This window comes from Malania oleifera, chromosome 8 (assembly GCF_029873635.1).
Source record: "Malania oleifera isolate guangnan ecotype guangnan chromosome 8, ASM2987363v1, whole genome shotgun sequence".
Classification (NCBI taxonomy): domain Eukaryota; kingdom Viridiplantae; phylum Streptophyta; class Magnoliopsida; order Santalales; family Ximeniaceae; genus Malania; species Malania oleifera.
In genome coordinates, this window is record NC_080424.1 from 59,660,796 (window position 1) to 59,685,620 (window position 24,825).

The 24,825-nt window shown below is 36.1% G+C and overlaps 1 protein-coding gene across 1 annotated transcript; it reads right to left on the reverse strand.

Moving 5' to 3' along the window:
- Window positions 1–848: 848 nt before the first annotated feature.
- Window positions 849–23,158, reverse strand: LOC131162381 (uncharacterized). Its single transcript, XM_058118800.1, has 10 exons — window positions 23,067–23,158; window positions 22,900–22,948; window positions 21,271–21,421; window positions 21,047–21,138; window positions 20,893–20,935; window positions 20,698–20,754; window positions 20,511–20,565; window positions 2,685–2,770; window positions 1,615–2,580; window positions 849–1,482 (listed from the first exon to the last, which is right to left on the reverse strand). The coding sequence occupies exons 3-10, from the start codon at window positions 21,412–21,414 to the stop codon at window positions 1,366–1,368; spliced, it is 1,560 nt and encodes a 519-aa protein (XP_057974783.1). The 5' UTR covers window positions 21,415–21,421; window positions 22,900–22,948; window positions 23,067–23,158; the 3' UTR covers window positions 849–1,365.
- Between the last annotated feature and the right edge of the window lie 1,667 nt (window positions 23,159–24,825).

Genomic DNA, 24,825 nt, shown 5'->3' on the forward strand with positions numbered 1-24,825 from the left:
TCGGGGAAATTTTGATTAAACCAACATTGCAATCCTTACAAGTATAAATTATGTCAACTTTCAAGGTCCTTGTCTCATTTTGTTAGACTATTCAACATATTTTGCTCCATTTTGGTGGGATTTTGTTGGACAATGTAAACTACATTGGCATGCTTGGTTATTTTTATCAACTCCCAAATCTTTTAGTGGATGGAGTTTTTTATTTTCAACTACTTAGCAAAGCATCGTTGGCTAAGCAAGATTGGGGCATAGCCACCTCCTTGTCTACTTTTGCTGGAAGTGCCAAATCTAGTATCACCATATTCTGCTCATGGGTTTGGATAAGTGTAATTTATGTTAAGAGTTTCATATGAGCTGATACCACTCCATTGGGAAATGAATATTGACTCCCAAGTTCTAGTTTTTTTTAGTGCAAATTAGTCAATAGTGTTTGGATTCAAACATCCTGCTTCTGGTGGCATTATCAATTCTACCACTGATACATGGAATTTTAAGCTAATTTCTTCTTTATTTACTTAATAGATTGTTCATCATTGGCTACTGAGTTCCTACGAATTTCAAGGACCGTCTAATTTGAAAGACTAATTTATTACCCCATACATGTGGTGTTGCATCGCTAATATCTTATTAATATTACTCTTTGCTCCACTTATTTCCAATTTGGCAATTTACCCATTTAAATTGTGATCCAACTTCATTTAAGGAAACATTTTCTTTTTTAAAATAACTCAATATTCCAGTCTCTTGAAATTTATATTTTGTTGAGTTATTAAATGACACTATTTCTACTAAAACACCCTGGTGTTTGTAAGTGCACACAAAATTAGGTCAACTGAATAATCCAAGAGTTAATATAGAAAAACATGGTGCAATATTATAATGAATTCCATCTATATCCGGAATGGAAGTCCATGCTCCCAAACAGGTTGCTTTGGATAAATTGCATCAACTTTATACAAATTTGCTCCAAATCCAACAGGCTGAAATCAGTGTTTCGTGCGCATGTGAGAGAATTCTGGAGGCACAAACGTCCAGTTGAAACTTCTCCTTAAATGAAACAGTTAACCATATACATCTTGAAAAGAAAAGAAAAAAGTTAAAAAGAAAGCTGAGCACAAGATTGGACAGAATTCCTGATAAAGGTCAGCTTCTTGTAATGCCCCTGGCACATGACCCTCGCAACAGCAATGCCAAGCCCTGATCCAATGCCAGCATTGGACAAACAAAATAGGCAAGGATTCAAAAAAGAAATGAAAATTGCAAGGGTCTGAAAGATCTGTACCATGCAAATTAGCTGAAAGTTTCAAAAAAAAAAAAAAAGAAGTGAGAGAGATGCTTTCTAGGGATGCATATAGTGAAATTTGGCTAAATGTCTCCGTTTCTGTGGAATGGAGACCCTGAAGGTGCAATCAGGCCAAGGCTCTGCATGACTCTCATTCTCCGTGCAGTGGGTTCTTGAGATTTTCCTGATAGAGTTGTCACCTGAATGGGATGTTTCAATTTTACAGGTCAATATATCGTACTGCGTACAGGTTTCACAACAAAAATGATGCAAACAGTTGCTTAAAAACAAATAGAAAAAAAAGAAAAAGAACAAGCCATGCATATACTCACAGAGGTTGGGCTACTTCTCTCACATTCTATCTGCATTTTATCTTGCTTAGGGATTTTTCTTTTTGCTTCATTCCTAGAGACCTCGGGGCTATTTTGCTTGAGCTCATTTTGCTTTCCATCTCTTTTAGAGGTTTTCCCCTTTGCTTCCTCAATGCTTCGGCTATTTCGCTTGGTTTTCTTCTTCGCCTGGGTTTTGTTTATATCCTCCTCAATCTTTGGGTTACTTGGCTTACGTTTCTTCTGTGACCCGTCTTGCCCCGAAATTTTATTTTTCACTTCTGCATCGGCTTTTTGGCTTTTTGCCTTGCATTTATTCAGCACTGAATCTGATGCAGGGGCTTTTTTTTTGGCTGCCTTCCCAAGACTTGGGTGATCCCGCTTGGGTTTCTTTTCCATCCCATGCTCGGATTTGTTGTCCTCTGTTTGCTCATCAACATTTCCTCTATTTCTCTTTAAAACTCGCCTAGAAGTTTTGCTTTTCCTTTCCTCTTCTGTATCTCGGCTATTTTTCTTGGGCTTTTTCAACACCCTATCTCGATCAGAGGTTTTCCCTTTCAATACCTCATTGTCACCTAGATCACTTGACTTCAGTTTCTTCTGCACCCCATCCCGCTTAGATATTTTTCTTTTTTGATCCTCCTTTTTTGGTCCATTTGCTTGGAGTCTCTTCTGCTTCTGGTTTTGTCTGGAACTTCCATTTTCTGTTTCCTTTTTACCACTCGAGTCTTTTGGCTTGAGTCTCTTTTGCACTTTAAATTCTTTGGGTGTTTTTTTACCCTCTTTCTGGGCTCTTTTGGAAGACAGCCTTCCATTCTCTACTACTTGCGGAGCATTAGCAGCAAGTTTCCTTGAAGAAACAATTGTCTCAGAAACATTGCCCTCACCATTTTTAGCAAGGGAATTGATTTTCCATGCACTGGCTTCTCCAATCTGTACAGCTTTATGTCTTCCAGAGGCACCACCTGTCTGAAAACAGTTTTATATGTATTCCCTCTATAGTCAAAGACAAAATTATTAACAGGTACAAGCAGTTAAACTAAAGAGTTCTAAATAATCAGAACCAAACTCACTGAATTTGAGGCTTTTAATTTCTTCTCTTTCCCAACTCTATTTTGCTTCAACTTTTCACCATTAGAAGCCCCAACACTGGCTTTTTCTGCCCAAAGTAATATTTGAAAAAATATTAGAATTTTTGCACAAACTCTACAATTTATTAACGTTGTGTTGGGGGCATAGAATTCAGGCTTTCGATTTGGATTTGGATGGATTTGAACAAAATTCAATTCAATTTATATTACATTTTGTCCAAAATCCACACAAATCCAAATCCAAGACCTTTCCCAAACATAAGGCATGGTCATTACAAAATACAACTAGGATGCAAATAGTAGTAATAACTCGAGTTTAAACCTGTACATACAGGTACACAAATGCTCATTTTATTAGGTTCATTTCATACAAGCCGCTGCATTTGGCAATGGCCAAAACTATTAGACACAGAACATAACTAAATGTACTTAAGTTCTATAATATATATTGCAAACAATTATTAAAATAGTGAAGAAAATAGTAACTATATCATTATTTCTTAATAAAATAGCATAACTCAATTTTCTATACACAACTACAGTAAGGGGTGTGGAATTAGTAGGTTCAAACAATTTGGTCAATTAACTGAATTAACCAAAAAAATTCGGTTAACTATACATCATAACCGAACCAACCGATTTAGCCTTCTTACCCAACCCTTACCTGACCAAACTGAATTTTCGATTAATTCGGTTAACCGAATTTAACCAAACCAAATTACAATTAATTATGGGGAAAAAAATATGATTGTATGAAGTAGGGGTGAGCACAACGGACTGACGCAGTGGTCGCTGAAGTTTGGATTTTCTTGCGGAAGTTGGCTGGTTGGTGTGGTCGCTGACTCACTGGAGGGCGGCAATTGGTGTGGAGGCTCGCTAGAGCTGGATGGCTGGATGCTGGAGGGTGGAGGGCTTGGAGGCTCAAAGTATCGAAGACTCGATGGAGTGGTGGATGCTGGACGGCTGGACTGGAGGGTGGAAACCTGGAGGCTGGACTGCTGAAGGCTGGAAATTGGAAATTTGGAATGGCCGAATGAGAAGTTGGGAACCCTAATTCCCAAAGGCCAAGTGTGGAATTGTGGATTGTGGAATCTGTGGGGTGCAGAGTGACGGGTATTAACTGGGTTGGGTAAGCAAGTAACCTGTAACCGGTTAAGTTAACTGGGTTATTAGTTGAACTCTTAAAATGTTAACTATTAAACAGTAATTAAAGTATATATAAATTATATAATTTATATTTAATTATTAATTAATTATATAATTCAGATAAATCGGTTAACCAAAATTTAATTTCCCCATAACCGAACCAAAAACCAAAAAACAAAAAACCAATTTTACCCAAATATAAAACTGAACCGATTGAATTTGGTCCGTTATTTTGGTTAATTCGGTTTTCACCAAATTATGCAAACCCTAACTGCAGTACTTCGTATTTTTCCAAGAGTTTCAAGCAAATAAATAGCAGGGCAATCAATATGGAGACATGTTAAACACACGCATGAGGTCTGCCCAGAGTCATTTCCAATTTGAGCAAGAATTTTGTCCCACTGAAAATAAAAATAATTAGCCTATAACTATTTTCCAACCCCATTCTTTTATTAAAGCAACCATGGGACAAACTCCTTGTTGAAGAGTGCAGCATGGATAAGAAAATAGACCAAAAGCAGGAACATGTCTCTTCATACCTTTTTGCTGAAGATCCGTATAGCATTTCAATTTTATTTTGTTTTTTGCTTTGACTATAAATCTATGTTCAACTAATTAAATTTCCATATGACAATCTTGAATATCATACAAAAGAGACCTCACTTCTAGATGCCAAAACAATTTGACATTTTGACCAGTGGTAAAATAAAAATAAAAATAAAACAAATCCCCATTTTAAGCAGGTGACTTCAGCTAAACCACCATCCCCCAACACTTCACTTCCCTTGCATTTGTGGGGGATTTGGGGAAGGCAGGCAGAGAAAGGGGGAAGAAACTAAAAACCTCAGCCATCTAACAATATATTGTCATCGTACCTAGCAGCCATGTATGATTCTGCTTCAACAACAACCAAACCAAGCTGTACATTGAGTAGGTGATGTTGACTAAATAAACTTTAAAAACAGTCTTGTCGCACTGGGTGAGGTGGGCTATATGAATCCTTTCTACTAAACATTGAACTATTGGGTTATTTCCTTCCATGTGGAGGAAAGCCCAAGTGGGTTTTATTAAAGCCCAAAGCCTAACCCTTTAGTATGATAACCTAAAGGAAGTCATAAAAAAATAAGAGATGAGTGATTAGCCACAGCTTTCCTAAGAGAGAGAAAAACATAGGTTTTTTCTCATACTGCCCAGATTTCATCAAGACTCTGATCCCGCTTCGTCCGTAGTCCGAACAAGCTGAAATTTAGAGGAGAGGTTCACGACTCAAGGAGCTACAATCTGAACGGTGGAGATTGGATTTTGAGCTTGGGAGTTGGGATTTGTGCCCATGAATAGTAACCGTGATTTTGGTATATTCTCTCTAATTCTCTTTGTATTTACCAAGATTGATAATATCTTGATAAGATATATTTGTAACCTCTAATTGCGATTAGAGAAGACTTTGTGTACCCATTATTTGGTTGATAGTGGAGATTTCAACTAGACTAGGTCCCGTGGTTTTTTTTCCTCACACTGGGGAAGTTTTCCACGTAAAAAATTGCTTACGTTCTTGTGGCTTGGTGTGATTGATTTTTTTTTTTTTTTTTCATCACGTATAAAAATAGAGATACACTATATTTGCATGCATACAAGGAAAAGAATTATTCCGTTATAGTTGTTTGTTGATATCTTTCCCAACAAAGTGGTATCAAAGCCAGGTTGAACAATTGTCAGGTTGGCAGTTTGAGTTATGGAAACAAATACGAGTAGAATGATTAATCTCAATGATTCAAATTATCATATATGGAAAGAAAAAATGGAGGATCTTCTTTATGAGAAAGATTATTACCTACCAGTGTTTAATGCTGAAAAACTAGAAAAAACGTCTAATGTGGAATGGACTTTGTTACATCGACATGTGTGTGGGTATATCAGATAATGGGTAGATGATAATCCATATTAGTAGAGAGACAAATGCACGTTCTCTATGGAGTAAGCTTGAACAGCTATATGCTAGAAAGACTAGAAATAATAAGTTGTTTCTGATTAAAAAAATGACAGCTTTGAGGTACCAGGACGGGACTCCTTTATCTAATCACCTGAATACATTCCAAGGAATTATTAATCAATTCACCAGAATGGGTATTAAGTTTGAAGATGAGATACAAGGGTTACGGTTGCTTGGTTCATTACCGGACTCGTGGGAGAGGCACAAAACTTCATTGTCTAACTCCGCTCCAGAAGGTATAATCACAATGGATATGGCTAAGAGTTGTTTACTAAATGAAGAGATGAGAAGAAAAACATAGGGATCCTCTTCACAGTCAAAGATCTTGGTTACATAAAAGAGGGGGAGAAGTAAGAGCAGAGGTCCAAAGAACAGAGATGACAGCAGAAGCAGGTCCAACAAGTTTGCAAATGTTGAGTGTCATCACTGTGGGAAAAAAGGACACATCAAGAAATATTACGGACAATTGAAGAAAGAAAACAAGAATGAGAAAGGGAAGAGAACGAAGAATAGAGATGACAAAGATGGTGATGATAGAGTTGCTACCACCACTCCTGTAAACTTCCTCATTGTTTATGATAATGAGATGATAAATGTTGCATACCATGAGACCAGTTGGGTGATTGACAGTGGTGCCTCCATTCATGCTACATCTCGGAAGGATTTATTTACATCCTATAGATCTGGTGACTTTGGAACAATAAAGATGGGCAATGATGGCTTGGTTAAAGTCATTGGAATTGAGGATGTGTATCTGAAAACAAATAATGGCACGAGCTTAGTTCTCAAAGATGTGAAGCATATTCCTGACATTTGTTTGAATTTGATTTCTACAAGTAAACTTGATGACAAAGGGTATTGCAGCACTTTCTCTAAGGGTGCTATGGTTGTGGCTTGAGGCATAAAGCACTCTGCACTGTACGTTCTGCAAGCAAAGATCTCCAACAACATCTTAATGCAATGGAGGATAATGGTACAACAGAGTTGTGGCACAAGAGACTGGCTCACATGAGTGAGAAAGGATTAGCTCTACTAGGGAATAAAAGTCTACTATGTGGACTGAAAAGTACACTTCTGAAAAGGTGTACTCTTTGTTTGTTAGGGAAGCAAAGCAGAGTTTCCTTCAAGAATTCCCCTCATTCGAAAAAGTCAGAGATACTGGATTTGGTACATTCAGATGTGTGTGGCCCCTTGAAGATGATACACTTGGTGGTTCCAGATACTTTGTGACCTTCATAGATGATCATTCAAGGAAGTTGTGGGTATATACCTTGAATTCAAAAAACCAAGTGTTGACCGAGTTCAAGCAATTTCAAGCCCTAGTTGAGAGAGACTACGAAGAAACTAAGGTGCATCCGAACTGATAACGGTGGAAGGTATTTTGGTCGATTCGATGAGTATTGCAGACAGCAAGGTATTCGGCATCAAAAGACAACTCCGAAAACTCCTCAGTTAAATGGCATAGCAGAAAGAATGAACAAAACACTGGTTGAGAGAGTGAGATGTTTGCTTTCAAAAACTCAATTGCCAAAATCCTTTTGGGGGGAGGCATTGAGCATTGTTGCTCATGTGTTGAATCTTACACAGCATTTGTGCATATTCCAAAAGATGAAAGATCCAAACTTGATGAGAAAATGCGACAGTGCATATTCCTTGGCTACAATCAAGATGAGTTTGGATACAAGCTTTATGATCCAGTTGAGAAGAAAATTGTGAGAAGCAGAGATGTCGTGTTTGTACATATCATACGATTCATGATATTGAGAAGACAGAGAAACCTATGTCTCAACAGGGTGACAATTTGACTGATGTGGATCCAGTTCTTTTGAAGAATTTTCCATCTCAGGTTGAGAATGATGTTCAGGGTGACCACCAGGGTAGAGGTGATGTCAATGTTCCCTAACAGGTTCAGGGAGATGTTGAGACTAACGAGCAGTTGACAGTGCTAGAGATTCCACTAGAGATTCCATCCAGGAGGTCTGCCAGAGACCAACATCCTTCCACTCAATATTCAACAAAACAGTGTGTGTTATCGATTGACGGGGGAGAGCCCAAGTGTTTTGCAGAAGCCATGGAAGATGAATAGAAGACAGAGTGGGTTGAGGCCATGCAAGATGAGATGCAGTCATTGCATGATACCACACCTTTGAGTTAGTGAAGCTACCTAAAGGAAAAAGAGCTTTGGAGAACAAGTGGATTTACGAGAAGAAGCCAAATGAGTTCTCTTCACGGCCATGATACAAAGCTAGATTGGTTGTAAAAGGGTTCAGACAGAGAAAAGGTATTGACTTTGATGAGATCTTCTCTCCAATTGTAAATATGTCATCGATCCGTACAGTACTCGGCTTAGCAGCTAGTCTTGACTTGGAAATTGAGCAGATGGATGTGAAAACTACCTTCCTTCATGGTGATTTGAAGGAAGAGATTTATATGAAGCAGCTAGAGAGTTTCAGAGTGAAAGGGAAAGAGGATTATGTGTGCAAGCTAGAGAAAAGCCTAATGGTTTGAAACAAGCACTGAGACAGTGCTATAAGAAGTTTTAGTATGTAATGGGGGAGCAAGCCTACAAGAAGACAACTTCATATCACTGTGTATTTGTTCAAAAATTCTCTGATGATGATTTTATTTTTTTACTGCTTTATGTGGATGACATGCTCATTGTTAGCTGGAATGCTTCAAGGATTGACCAGTTGAAGAAACAATTGAGTAAGTCATTTGCTATGAAGGATTTGGGACCAACAAAGAAAATTCTTGACATAAGAATCAGCCGTTACAAGAGTGCCAAGAAGTTATATTTGTCCCAGGAGTACATTGAGAAAGCACTTCATAGGCTCAATATGGACAATGCTACAGTGGTTAGTTCTCCTCTTGCTACCCACTTTAGACTGAGTACAAAGGAATGTCCTTCTACAGATATGGAAAATGAAGACATGGAAAGAGTTCCTCCTCTTGCTACCCACTTTAGACTGAGTACAAAGGAATGTCCTTCTACAGATAAGGATCCTTACGCCTCAATAGTAGGAAATTTGATGTATGCAATGGTTTGCACAAGACCAGATATAACCTATGCAGTTGGTGTAGTTAGCCGATTCTTGTCAAATCTGGGAAGAGAGCATTGGAATGCACTGAAGTGGATCATGAGATATCTTCGAGGCACTTCCAGTTTGAGACTTGGTTTGGGAAACGGACAACCATTGTTAGTTGGCTACACAAATGCAGATATGGTAGGGGAAGTGGATACTCGTAAGTCTACTTCAGGTTATTTGACTTTTGCAGGTGGGATTGTAGCTTGGCAATCGAGACTTAGGAAATGTATTGCTCTTTCTACGACAAAGGCAGAGTTCATTGCAGCAACGAAAAAGACTAAAGAGTTGCTATGGGCAAAGAAGTTCTTGAGAGAACTTGGTTTCAAGTAGCAGAGGTATGCGTTGTTTTGTGATAGCCAGGGTGTTATTCATCTTGTTAAGAATTCCAGTTTCCATGCAAGATCGAAGCACATTGATATACGATACCATTGGATCAGAGATGCGTTGAATGATAAGTTACTGGAACTTGAGAAGATTCACACTGATGATAATGGTTTTGATATGTTGACAAAGACACTACCAAGGAAGAAGCTTAAAGTTTGTTGTTTGATCGCCGGGATGGCGATTCCCTCCACATAGTCGAAAAGGAGGAGATTTGTTGGGTTATTTCCTTCCAAGTAGAGGAAAGCCCAAGTGGGTTTTATTAAAGCCCAAAGCCCAGCCTATGAGTGTGATAACCTAAAGGAAGTCAAAAAAGAGAAGAGAGGAGTGATTAGCCGCAACTTTCCCAAGAGAGAGAGAAAAAAACGTAGGTTTTTTCTCATACTGCCCAAATTTCATCCAGACTCTGATCTCGCTTCGTCCGTGGTTCGATCGAGTTGAAGTTTGGAGGAGAGGTTCATGACTCAAGAAGCTACAATCTGAGTGGTGGAGATCGGATTTTGAGCTTGAGAGTTAGGATTTGTGCCCGTGAACAGTAACCGCAATTTTTTTATATTCTCTCCAATTCTCTTTATATTTTCCAAGATTGATGATATCTTGATGAGATATATTTGTGGCCTCCAATTTCGATTAGAGAAGACTTTGTGTACCCATTATTTGGTTGATAGTGGAGATTTCAACTGGACTAGGTCCTTTGGTTTTTCTTCCTCACACTGGAGAAGTTTTCCACGTAAAAAATTGCTTGTGTTCTTGTGGCTTGGTGTGATTGATAATTTTCTTATTATTTTCAGCACGTATAAAAGTAGAGATACACTATATTTGTTTGCATATAGAGAGAAAAATTATTCCGCTATGGTTGTTTGTTGATATCTCTCCCAACCTGAACTGCTACCAAATCTTTCATTACTACTGAAGCCCAAGTTATTCTAGGTCTTACCTTTCCCCTTCTACAATCTCTAGCACCAATTAAACCATTCTCTCACTCAAGAGAGTTATCTTATCTGCCTTACCCTATAACAAGTGCTACTACAAATTTCTTTTTAGTGCTACACCACTCATCCATCTCACAATTCTCATTTCATGTACATTTTTTTATATATAATTTGTTAGGGGTCCAACATTCCCATTCATGCAACAAAGCTGGTCTTACAACCATCCTATAAAATTTTCCTTCTAACCATTTATAAATCTATTTCAATTACTCACACTCATAACTGTCATTATTATAATTATTTAATCTTTAATAAATTTTAAGGAAAGAAAGAAATAAGAGAGCCTTCAAAGATACAACTACTCCGATTCAGGCTTGCAAAGACCAATGGATTTCTGTTGTCTCCACCTAGCTTAGTAGTTAAATTGTTCATGAACATAATGTAATCCTTGATGTTTGCAACACTATAAAGAGTGGTCAATGTTTTGTACCACAGGTTGGCATCCCCTTGATGCCTTGCTAATATAATTTTCTCTTTACTGATAAAAAAAAAATTTTGTAAGTATATGCAACAAAGAAAACCAAATTTCAACAAGCTCCTCTTTCTAAAAGTAACTTTACAGGTTGATATAAGAAAAATGTAAAGTTGAATCCATCTTATCCAAATGCACTTTGGAACTTATATATATATATATATAAAAGAAATGAGCCAGTTATGGATATAATGCAACTTGTTAAGCAAGCAATCCACCTTATAGCATCCACTACTTCATTATTCAAAACAACCGCCTTTCTATGATTACACCTTACATAGCATCCACTCTACTTCATTATTCAACCAAGCATCACCATACTCCAAAAGCAAGCAATGTATTGTCCAAAACTTTATTCAATCTATCTGCCAATACCTTAGCTAAAATCCTTTGCACCTTCATCATCAGACCAAAGGACCTAAAATCCTCACTTTAGATAATTTACGGAGTTATCCTTCTTGCGAACCAATATAATGAAGGTTAAATTAACACTTTTAATCACTAACCCATTAGCACAAAACTCTCTAAAAACCTCTATGGATCATCCTTGGTAATATCCCAGCAAACCTAAAAGAAATCTGAAGCAACTGCATATGTGCCCAAAGTCTTCTCCATTTCCATATTTAAAAATCCGTCACCTCATCTCCTCCTCAAAAGGTCTTTCTAGCCACTTTACCCTCTTCACAAAAATGAGAGACTGATCAAAGCTTTCCACCATAACTAGACAAACATATTCCTATGAGTATACTTCTTGAAAAAGGAGGAAATCTCATAAACAATCAAATCTGAATTCCTATCCAACTTCTCCACCCTCTTCATTCACCAACTCTTACATGAAGTTATATTAGTGACTATGAAACAACCTAGTATTACAAGAACTAAAATGTGGCCTGACACTTCAAAAGAAATAGACTTTTAATGCTCAGCTAGACAGCATCCATCTAAAGCCCCCATCCTCACAAGAGCTAAAACATGGTCTGCCACTTTCTTTATAGAATTAGACTTTTGATGCTCAATTAGACAACATTCCTCTAAAGCCTTATCCCTCAAAATTCAGTGATGTTCCCATATTGTTACTGCACAACAACAACAAGCCTTACATCCCACTAGGTGGGGTTAGCTACATGAATCCTTTCTTAAGTCACAACGGTTCGTGGTGGCGCTCCAGCAACATGAATCCTATTCCCCTAAAAAACCATTCCCTAAACTAAAAGCTGCCACTCCAACATCTAGTTGATCCCACAAGATCCCTTCGATCTATCTAGAAGAAGACTCACATTGTCATTAGATTTATAACCAAATGTCATTGAGGTTAGCGTTGCATAAAGTCACAGGACATAGGCCAGATGTTTTTACACAGCAAGCAATCACAACAACCCTTTTTTTTTAATTATATAGGAAGATGTATTAAATGAGCAATCATAAAAAAATTAAACAAATAGAAATAACAAAAAATAAAATAATTAAAAAGGGCCTTACTCACAAGCCACATAAGAAACCCACTTATAGCTCATTAAACACTTCAAATTTGCTAATTCATGGTTTCCCTTCTTCAATTTCCTTTTACTTCCATCCAAGCGAGCTTTGTTACCTCCAAGACCAGAAAACCACAAACATATCTCATCCATCAATTGTTATGGGGCTGTTTGGTATCACTATCAAAAATAAGAGAAACAAAAACCAAAAACCAGAAACAAAAACTAAAAACTAAAAGCCAACAACCCGTTTGGTTAACATTTATAAAACTAATACAAATTAAAAACATACTTAAAAAATGCTCATTTTCATCTTTAAATAAAAATATTATAAAAATATAATTAAAATAATAAAATTACAAATAATACACATTAAAAAAATTACTATAATAAAAATAAATTTTATTATAATTATTTTACATAATTGTTCTACTTTCATAATTTAATTCACAATAAAAATTTTATTGGATATGACAATTAAAAAATAGGAAAAGTACTTTGTAATTGGCTTTACTATTATCTTTTGAAATTTATGTATATTTTCTTTTAATTATATTTAAATTCATATGATCATTTAATTTTGATTTTAACTTAAAAGTGTATCAAAATGAATAATCTAATCCAAAAAAATTATTTCTGAATATTAAAATTTCTAACAATAGGTTGCCAAAACAATTGAAAACCATTAAATTTGGTTTTTAGTTTTTTGGCAAACAGCTGAAAATTGATAACAAAAACAAAAAACTGACAACAGAAACAAACGCATTTTTGCAATATGTTTTTTCGTGGAGGAGAAACAGAAACAAAAAACAAAAAACAGCAACGATACCAAACAGGCCTAAGCTTCTAAGTCCTTCCAATCAACCTCAAAAACTGGAGTGGACAAAACCCCATCCTTACACCGTTGCTCCATACCCAACCCATCCTCAATTATAAAAACACCCTATAAACCCGCCATATAAGATGGTGGCAAATAAGATGAATCCACAAGTAAAATCATATTCAAAATCATAGCCAAAATGAACTGAATCTCATTCAAAAGCAAACTGCCTTGTTCCACAAGTTCACTAATATCTGCCAATAGAAGGCCATAAAATATGCCTTGTTACTAGCTATTAATCTAGGTTGTATATACTTTCATAAATAGGAGAGGAGATTTAGCTTACCATGTACAGCTTCCTAACACTCTATGTAAATTAGTTGGCTTACCATATATAACTTCCTAAGATCACTCCATGTAATTAACATGTACAGATTTAAGTTACCTTGTATAACTGGCAGTCTTGCCAATATAATGAAAGACCTCAAAATAGAGGACAATTTGAACCATTCTATTATGGTATCAATGCCATTCTCTAAGAAATCTCAGTCCTAGTTTTCTCAGTCATAGCCTCAGTTTTTATCGAGAAATCAGATAATGTTTGTATCAAATTCACTGGCAAAAATTATGCTGCTTGAGAGTTTCAATTATAGACCTTTCTCAAGGGTAAAGAGTGTTGGGGACATATAGATGGCAGCAGCAATGGGGGATCTACTGCGAAAAGGTCTACGGCCGACAAGGCAGCTTGGGATGCCAAAGATAATCAAATCATGTTCTAGATTCTTGGTTCTATGGAGCCACTATGATTCTGATCAAGTCCTAATCTCAGCATTGTTCAAGACTCTTGCAACCGTCACAGTTGTTGTCTTCGTCGTCTTTGTCTTCGTCAAAATTGTCGTCTTCTTCGTCATCTTCATCTTCAAACTCTCACACGGCAACGGCATAATTTCCGTACAAACAAATTGATGCTTATGGATAACCCGCATCAATTTGAGGGGGGATGTCAATAGAAGGCCATAAATTATGCCTTGTTAATAGCTATTAATCTAGGTTGTATATGCTTTCATAAATAGGAGAGGAGATTTAGCTTACCATGTATAGCTTCCTAAAGTCACTCTATATAAATTAGCTGGCTTACCATATATAGCTTCCTAAGATCACTTTGTGTAATTAACATGTACATATTTAAGTTTCCTTGTATAACTGGCAGTCTTGCCTATATAATGAAAGACCTTCTCAAAAGAGAGGACAATTTGAACCATTCTGTTAATATCAACACTATCTTCATCCAACACGTCATCCTATTTGTCCTTCTCCTTGCCCTTGCTACTCCTCACAATTGTATCTCCCTTTTGAATATTATGGGAATTCAAAACACATAAATTACTTTCAGCATTGTTTAACATTTTTTACATTTTCTCATAAAAATTATTTGGCTCATTTACTCGGAACACATAAAACTTTCTCAAAATTCCTTCCATTACAAGAAGGATTATTCCCCTCATCAGCGGCAGCCAACCTCTGCAAATCATCCATATCACCTTCGTGACCCTTGGTACTCGCCCCTCTTCAACTAACACTGAGGGGCAAGATCAAACCCTCATCCTAGCAGCAAGCCTCCAGAACCAAAAGCACAGATGAAATAGTCGACTTCCCAAGGCTAACAAAGTTGCAACTACCACTGGTTAGATGCTGCCTGGATTCACCCTATCTATCCCCCTGTGCTGCACAGTGGAAGACTTGGAATCCCTTTCATGCAAGAAGGTGTAAAACCTGTTCTGCGAAAAGCGGGGAATAGAATTCTGAGCCTGGCAAGGAAGCCCATGTAGATCTAAAATTCTGAGCTTCAAGGGAAAGCTAGCTTTTATTCAAGATCAGCTGGGCTGCGAATTGGGCAAAGTCACCACTTAACATTTGGTCTTTTGTTCCATTCACTCAATCAGCCCAAGTCCTCCAATCCTAGATTACCAAATTGATAATCAGGCACCCCAACCCACTCCCTCCCATCCTCACTGCATTCCCATCCCCCAGCTAAACCCTGTTGCCTCTGTCATCAAAGCCTTAGTCCCACGCAGAGATTCTCGCTGACGATGGACAATCAGGCTTTTGCTGCAACAGCATCTGCTCCTTCGTCTGTGTCTGCTGCTTTGCCTGTTGCAGCATCTGCAGCGTTGCCTGTTGCTGCTGTGTCTGCATCACACAACCACATTTATCATAGATCCCATTCTTCTCCGCCAACACAGTGACGGTCTCTGTAAATCTTCACCGAGCACCATCCTTTCCATTTGGGAAAGCCATCACTGTCAAGCAGAATTCTTGCATGCATTTTCCCCATCCATCCCCCCTTTTGGTCCACTAGGAATGAACACTGAAAAACTTCCCTTTTTTATAGCACACTGAAAAATGTTGTCCTCTCCATCCCAGCCCTGTCTACATGAACTCCCAAGTTTAGTTAGTTGAATCGCCAACCAATACTTCACACTATCTAATGTAGTGCTTAAGAAGCCTCTTCCCAGCCTGCAAAATTCAAAGGTAAACCATTGGAGAACCATTTTTCCGCTTCCAAATGAAGCCTCGCCTATCAAATACACGTCGGATTGCACTCAAGTACAAACAGAAAATCTCCCTTACCTACTTTATCCATTCTCAATTGAAGGTTTTCTCTTCGATTTGGATGTATTGATAGCAATTCCCTCCTTTCATATTCTATGGCAGCCATGATGCCAAGGAGCAGTAATGAGAGAAGAGAGAGGAGAGCTTCGAATCAAACCTTGTGAAACCAATCCTAGAACATAATTCAAACCACATTGCTAACATATTTGTGCATTATTCGCGCATTTTTCAGCCCTCACCTTTTTACCAAAGCATGCACAACCATGCCCAAATTGAAGAATAACCAAGCAATCCTTTAAAACAGAAGATTTAATGTATTTTGTCTAACTTTGTTCAATGTAGAAGACATTCGTCAATAGGAAAAAGATTGTCATATCAATTTAAGATTTAGTGCATTGTGGAAAGAAGAAACATATTTCTTATGCTTCATCACTACTTGGACTAAAAAATTTAGAAATACAATTAAAACAAACGAGTAATGAATTAGAGATAGAAGTACATAAAATGAGCCTATATGCATGAAATATTTTTAAAATCATACTAGAACTGAAGCAGTCTCACAAAGTCACAGCCATGCACAATGACGTGGAGATTGAGAATGGAATTATCTACCCATCCTTTTGGAAAATACAACTAAACAAGCAAGGGCATGTATGAGGGTATTACATTGGCACATTAATTGATGGGGGCACATGATTTTGGTCACTGCAGATTACATAATGTAACAAGAAATTATGATTTTGGTATTCCTTAGTTCCAATGTTCACCACCTAGGAGGAGGGGGAGTGCTAAGAGTGGTGGGAGTCATGGGATAGGGACACAACATACATGGAATCACCCACCAACGAAATCGTGAGACACCCAAAAATTGATAGGGTGCGATTCATATTTTTGGAGACTTTGGAATGTTGAATTCATCCCAATAATATGTGCCATGAGCCTATGACAATCTTCATATCCAGTACCACAAAATTATTATGCTCCACATAATGCATATCACGGTCCCTATAGACCAAGTCATTACATAAGCCAACTCCACTCCCAACCAATATAGTTATGGATATGATCCAAGATATCGTTAAGAAGGAGAATCCGCACCTCGTTCATCACTTGGACGTCACCACCAATGGATTTTTGGGAGAAGCAGAGGATGATATAAATATGGGATTATTTAGTCATGCTAATCTACAGGAATAGGAGATGATTCTCAATCTCAAACACAAAGTGATCATAGAGATTTATATCTCTGGTTCACACTAGCCAATTTTAATAGTATTTCTAAAATTTGTGTCAATACAAAATTTGTGTCAATACATAAGAAATATAACTTTTTTGCAGACAGTGCACAAAAATTAATATTAAATTACTATGCCCATTAAAAAGTGTTTGTAGGTTGAATAAATTATCCACAATAAATTAAGTAGTATGTTTTAGAAAAAATCACATGATTATTCTTCAATTTAGGCATGGTTGAGCATTCTTAAAAAAATTAATGGCCACTGGGAGCACCTTTCACTGCATAATTTTCACTTTTGGTGCATCCTTCAACAATTGTGACCATCATACAACACTGCCCAAAACTGCATTTTTTAAACCATGGTATCATTGCATCAAAGCATTAGGTCTTCATTTTAGGCATGGTTGTGCGAAAACACTCACTGTTGCACACTTTCCAAAGCTCAACATCCAAACAACCAAAACTTTATGTAGAGTTAGGAGGGACAAAATCAAACCATTCCAACCCTGGTCATTTCTCTTTGATGAGTGTGGCATGTAGTTCAAGGGTTTACAGCTAAATGATAGAGCATAAACCCTAGTTCTAAGGTTTGTCTAAAGCGAGTTTCTTTCATCCGACTTCAGCTTCTTTTGAATGTGATTCCAAGCATGGTTCTAAATAGCCATAATTTTTCTTAAGCATGCACAACCTCGTCTATGTATTGGTCAAAATTGTCCAGCCCTTCTTTATAAGGTTTAAAATGTATTTTGAATCCCTTGAGTTACTAACATTGTTCCCTAGATGTAATAAATTTTATATTGGATTTTAAAATGTTGTTGACAAAAAAGGTAAGTTAGAAATCGCACAAATATGATAAGGGAGGGGCAGCTGACATGGTTTGAGCACCTATAACATAGGTCAAATAGTGCACGAGTGAGTGAGCTACTTCCTATCAGTGGCAATAGAAGGGACAGGGGTAGACCTAGAATAACTTGGAATGACATAATAACAATTTAATGCCAAAAAATTATTGGAGGAAACTGCCCTAGATCATGTAAACTGTAAATTAGCAGAAATGATTCAAGTAGCCAACCCCACCTAGTGGTATTAAAGATTCAGTTTGTTGTTGTTGTTGTACTTTTCATTATTTTATGTGTCCATAATCAACATATGACATTGATTAATCATATATGTGATAAATAAAAAATAATGAAAAAATGGATTACGCTTGCAAGGCATGTAAAGCACAAGAATAAATCAAACAAGTTTAATTGTTTTATCCGTTAAAGTCGTAAAAATCAAATAATTTAATATTAACAAGTTATATTATATAAATTATGCCATAAAATTACTGTATTATAATTATAATCATCAAAAAATAATTTATTAACTTGAAGATGAAAACTAGAAAACAAAAGAAAATTGAAGTTGAACAATATCGAAAATAAATATCAGCTTATGAACATTAACAAAATAAAATAAATTTAATCAACAAAAAGTTGTTAATATTTAATTTCTCAATAATGAATCAATCTATTGTGAATACTATGAAAAGAAAATAATTCTGTATTGTTGTCATCCTCCTTAGAAATTTCTCCTCTCCCTCCTCTTGACATTGTTCACATAGCCAATTGTGAATGATTTACAAAAGTAAAATGAGAGAAAATGAGAAAGACAAATAGAGAAATAATAATAACTGTGTCATAATAGTTTTGTAGGAAATGGTCCCATACAGCCCAGTAGCAGCCATTACGGCTGTGATTTCTACTCCCGCTTCTATTTAAAGTGAGCTTTTGACTGTTAGGCAGCTAAATTTATGGTGTTTATCTATGACTTGGTTTTTGGTTGCCATGTGTGCATTTGTGCAGCCATTCAGGTGTTACTGGTTGGAGCCTGCTGCTGTTAAATAAGGCTATGTGTGCTCCGCTGGAGTTTGTTTAAGGTTAATCTGTTAGGTTGTGAGCCAACAATGTACATCAAGCTTTAACAGAGTTCTTGTATTCTTTTCTTGCTTTATTGGCTATTGACTAGCTAGTTGTGGACTCTATGCAGTGTAATTGCGCTATTTCTTGGTGTGTAATTTCTGTTTAGTAATCCGTTTAGTGCTTGTAGATTGTTTTCTTGAAATAAGGATGGGACGTTCTAGTAAGTAATCATTTAGTTGTTGATTGGCTGACTTTCTGTGACTTAAGGTTCCTGTTTTGTTGTCTTGATGATTTGATTTGGTGGAAGTTTTGGGTGATGAGTTGATTGAGTGCAATCTTTCAAAATGCGCAGGCAAAGATGAAGGGCAAAAGCCTTAAGGCATTAAAGCATAAGCTTTTTTGAGAATTTTATTTTTTATATCTACACAAAATAAATTAACTATATATTTTTTAAATAAGGAAAATTAAAATATATATACATTTTTCAAAAAGTCTAATATGAATCACGCACTTGTTGGTTATTCTAAGCATACTATTATAAAACGATACAAATAAATCATGTTAAGAGAAAACCATAATATTACAAAGTTGAAATTGTGTTCAAGATCCATTAGGCAACCTTCAAAAGTTTTGGAAAGATTCAAGTTCAAGAGTTTTAGAGATCACTGAGATTAGAAATTCCTTAATCCTTTCTTACATACATCTGATTAAATTTCACTAACCTAATTTAAAAGCATGTTTGACTTAAAATGCACAAATTCAAAATACATATGCCGCAACCATGAAAGAACAAAAGGCACAACTTTTATGCAAAATCATCATAGTATACTATTCGAACATTTATTTTTGTAAATAGAAAATAAACCTTATTCAGAGAAAGAGAATATACAAGGAGTATAAGACATTATCCTAAGAAAAAAACAAAAATGCAAAAGAAAACCAGAACTAATTACAATTGAAAAATTAAACTCCACTCTTGGACAACATTTGTAAAATCTACAACCATGTCAAAACATTGATATGGTCAAAATGTCAAAAATCCAAATTCAAGTGTAAGGCAGGGGGACTTTGGTCAACCCATCAATCCACATTGATCAAAATATGATAAGAACGCTCAATGTTTTCTGTTATGGAATAAACATGTAGTGAAAGGAAAAGGGGGCAAAGGCCAAGGAAGAAATATAAAAGGAGAACAACGTGACGTGCACCATTCTAAACACAATACAATTTCAATGAAAACAAATATACCATCATTGAAAGACGTAGATATACATATATTACACACACATACACAAATAATTTTCTATAAGCCTTTCAGGCATCATCCAAAATAGGCCAAAAATAAAGAAAACAAAAAGCAGCCAAATCTCTCAGGCTACCAAACAATGACTAAACATTATCCACCAATATTTTAACCTATACATACAAAGCCTATTTAGGGTCAACCAGTTTCTTCATAATCCCATCTTACTGCATTCCCCTTATATAAATTATACAACTATGGAATTTTTGCTACATTTGTTTTCTGTAAATTTCCTTCACATGCAATTAATTTATTCCCAATATGTATAATCAAACACAACAACAACAACAAGCCTTAAGTCCCACTACGTGGGGTCTGCTACATGAATTTTTTTTTCCAATTCACCTATAACATAAATATAAAAAACTTTTATAAAAGAATTGACTAACCTTTAGATCTTGATCCTTGTCCCTTTGGTGTACTAGGTTTGAAGTGACGAATAACCTATAATCACAATAAAGTAAGAGGAGAAATTATCAACTACAGGTAACTAATCATCTATTTCCTAAAAGATGCAAATCTACCATGATAATAGCTTAGGTAGTAGAAATAAAGCAAACAAGGGTGAAAATTTACCTGATCCAGAGTTGTCTGAAAAATTTCCCTGTAACAACTGTTATTCTTCTTCAGCACCTGAGAATTCAAATTTACAGCATCATTAGACACAGAGTGAAGATCATACTGATAAATGGCTGGAGGAAAAAGTTTCAAAGAATATGTGTAAAATAAAGTCAAAGCAACACAGAAACTATTGTATGCATTAAAACTTGCATTCTCAAACTCAGAACGACATTCGATCGGATCTGCATATAAACTGCAAGAAAGAAATAGGCATACTTATATTAGATTTTGTACAGTTCTATACTTTATAATTGAACAAACAGATGAAAGCAAAGCAGTTGAGCAAGGGCAAAAGGCCACTGACTATTTATAACTTCCATAAAGTCGAACAAGAACTTCACCCACAGATCTATTACCAGGTTTATTGCTTCCGCTCACAGCATTCTCGTCAACAACCTACTAAACAAAGAACAAAGCTGCTTTCACAATATTTTAATAATCAAATACAATCTGTTGGTATGCAAACCCGTCATTCATGTTTCGAAATCCACAAGGTAACAGAAACTTGCAATTTGGACTTTAACACACCTGTGCAGGCCACCACAAACTATCATTAATCTTTACCCATATTAAGTCCCCTAAAACGACTTTGTGTTCTGATTGATTGGCTGGCCCTTTCTCCACATCTCCCTTGCCAACTTGACTTTTACTTGAAAGGCGTTTGCCTTTCATTGTTTATCTGTGCTTTGTATAATAAAAGATCTCAGACAAGCATAAAAAATAGTACAAAAAATCACATAGATAAAACAAGAAATCATATATTCCATTACAGTTCAGTTGTTTATGTTGTCCAAAGATGAGGTGAAAAGGCAACAATGCTTCTTTTCTAAGGCAGCTGAATGGATAATTTCTAGTCTTTTTAGACATAAATCAACTTTCCACTGCTCAGCAAGTGACTTCCACCAGATAACAGAGTTCTCTGGCAATTTTGTTTAAACACTGCTCAACTAAATATTTGAAAAGGATGATTTTATTTTTTCAGGATATTGAATACAGTTAAAAAAATACTTTTGTCATGGAAAAGTTATTAATATAAGGGAAAAAATGGTAAAAAGATCCCATATAGTTCAACTAAACTGGTTAGCAAATCATTGCAGTTGAGTTTAAGAATTTTAAGCTCATAAAAGCAAAGAACAACTCGTATTAAGCCAGCCATTCAATGTGAAACTGAAGTACAAGAAACCATAGGAGGAATACACATACACACACATAGAATGGCCTTATTTGTAATAGAAATAACTCCAAATGCCAAATAATGTTCATAAATAGTATTCCCAACATTGGATTAGCGGCTAATAAATAGTTTCATGATTTCAACAAACCAATATAACTCAAAATAATAACAAATAAACTAATACAATTAAGAAGAACGCATTTAAGCTATGAGTCTGCTAGGGACAACAGTTCAGAGCTTTCCAAGCAGTGACTTTCACAACAAAAACAGTGCCATAAAAAGCAAGAAAATCACATTGCAAGATAAAACTGTGCAATCCCTAAGCTTTTGCCTAAGTAAAATTTCATAATAGCATAGCAAAAAATAAAAATGGCATTGCTTATAGTACCCACATTCACTCTTTGGCCAGGAAGGCAGTAGCAGCAAACACAACAGGTGGAAAATAGTATATTACCAAACTTCCTAGTACATTATTAAAGGAAAAAAAAAATCTTAATACCAACAAAACCTTTTCTTCAGCTTTTGTTTTTCGAAGGTATCAAAATGCATAAAGACTGCATTTACGATGATTTATGACTCTGGTGATATCAAAAGAAGTGACGATACAGTTTTATGCACGGCAAAATCACAATCAAAAGATCTATTGTGGCTTCCTTCTTGAATCCAGCAGTAAATGTGACAAGAAGAAGAAGAAGAGCCTCGCTGTTCGTAGCAAAATAAATACCCAGCACGGAAAAATAGAAAAGTGACGCTCTAGTTTTTTTTTTTTTTTTGACGAGCGAACATTTTTCGAAGCAGTAGCAACTTTTTTTCACAAGAAGCAAGAACATCTCAAAACCCATGCAGCTCTAGATTATCGACGCAAACCCACAAATGCCCTAAAGTCAGCAAATGAAAGCAACAAAAGTATCCATCTGTGCATCAAAACCGAAATCAGCATCGACCAAAAAGAAATAACAACAGGAGGAAGCAATTGGTCTTACATGCAGGGAGGAAAAGAGGAGGTCGAGGGCTTCACCGAGACCCAGAAATCTGCAGAAAGAGGGCAGGAAGGAGAGATAAGACACGAGAGAGGAAAGAGAGGAGCGAGCGGAGAATCATTTAAGAGTAGAGAGTACAGCAAAGATTAAATAAATTTAAATTGACGAACAGTGGGAGGAGTGAGGAGTGAGTGGAGAAAGAGCTCTCAGCTTTTTTCGGTCCTTTGTCTCGATTGCCGATGCCGCAGCGGCTCTGTCCGATTTGAAGCATCTCTTATTATTTCGCCTTTTTAAAGTTTAAAATGTTGAAGGTGTGTTTGGCAATGGTAGGATGGATTTTGAGTTTCAAATTTAAATTTATATTTTTAAAATTAAATTTTGTCCTTTATTTAAATTAGTTTATTATGAATCTGTAAAATTTTATTATTGATTGGAAGAAATAATTATAGGAAAAATAAATAAGAATATAAGCTTGTTTTTAGTTTGTTTAGGGCATTAGTTATGAAAAAAAGTTGTATGAATGCTTTATTAGGCATTTAAAAAGTTGAGGTTTTTTATATTATTGTCAAAAATTATAAACATAAAATTTAGAAATAAATATCAAAAATGAAAAATTATTAATTTTTTTAATTAAGATTTGTAAAATTAAAATAAATCAAAAATTTAGCTATAAAATGTTCATTTTCATCTTTAAATTAAGTAATACTATACATATAAATGTAGTGACTCTAAAAAAATATTAAAAATTAAAAAATTAAAAATTAATTAATTAATAATTATTATTATTAATTAAATAATATAATGTTCACAAGAGTCGGGAGCCCCTTGACCATCCTAAGGAAAGCAACCAATCTAAGATCACATCTCCAACATAGGCCTTCTCATGGCCACTCAAACGAAGAATTCGGGTCTTTCAACCAATACTTTACCAAAGGAGATCAATGGGGACCGTACAACCTTTCTGATGTATAGGATCCTCTTTAAAGACAAGCACAGAGCATACTTGGTGTCATATCATGATCATCAGAGGTACCAATTACAGTTTCGTTAAACCTGAAGTTTGCCTTGCGCCAACACTGTGACTCGACAGGTTACGGGTATCCACTGTAAAGTAATCCCTCATAATATCATGGAAGATATTACAAGCTCATAGAAGTGGAAGATAGAAGCTCTTTGGACAAATAGTTTTTAGGGAAAGAGAGAACTTAGAAAACCATGGATAAAACACACAAAATTTTTATTTCTCAATATGTTCTAGCTCTAAGTCCAAGTCTAAGTCTAAGTCTAAGTCTAAGTATAAGTTTGTCTTACAAACGGGAAGATAATCCCTTATATAGAGGTCTAAGACCTCAAAGCTTACACGCAAAGCAAACATCTTACAGACATCTGAAAGTAACATAAAGTTGAGAGGGACATAAAGCAGCAACTACTTTTGACTTATTGACACAAAAAGAGACAACTGGAAAAAAGTGACAGCACATGGGCGGCTACATTTGTACGGGAGTGACCCACCACCTTTCAATCAAGTTGAAACTTTTGACCTTATCAACCAAACTTATTACATAAGCAAACATAAAGCGGCCCACCATTGTGGACTTTAAAGGCAAGCATCTTCCTAATAATTCATAAAGTAGGAAACATGTGGGGCTATATGCGATGTGATGGTGAGCGATTGAGGTTGATGTAATCCTCATCCGTGATTTCTCTATGGATTGGATGGTGGTAAGTTGGTGGATCAAACGGATAGTCATCGATCTCCATTGGATCATGTGAGTCCTGTAGAGCATCTTCGTAGGACAGTGGCTTAGGAGTTGGAATAACATCAGGGATGACATGAAGGATTTCATAACAGAACTTGAAATCATTCATCTCACAGAGATATTTGAGCAATGGTAGCTTGTATCTTGGCCACGAATTGGGGAAGTCATA

Excerpts from the sequence above, each read along its gene's own strand:
- LOC131162381 (XM_058118800.1), bottom strand. The coding sequence starts at position 21,414 with ATGAAAGGCAAACGCCTTTCAAGTAAAAGTCAAGTTGGCAAGGGAGAT. Across the intron at positions 20,936-21,046 it reads CTTTATGGAAGTTATAAATA|TTTATATGCAGATCCGATCG; the intron begins GTCAGTGGCCTT and ends TCTTTCTTGCAG. Across the intron at positions 1,483-1,614 it reads AGAGAAGTAGCCCAACCTCT|GTGACAACTCTATCAGGAAA; the intron begins GTGAGTATATGC and ends CATCCCATTCAG.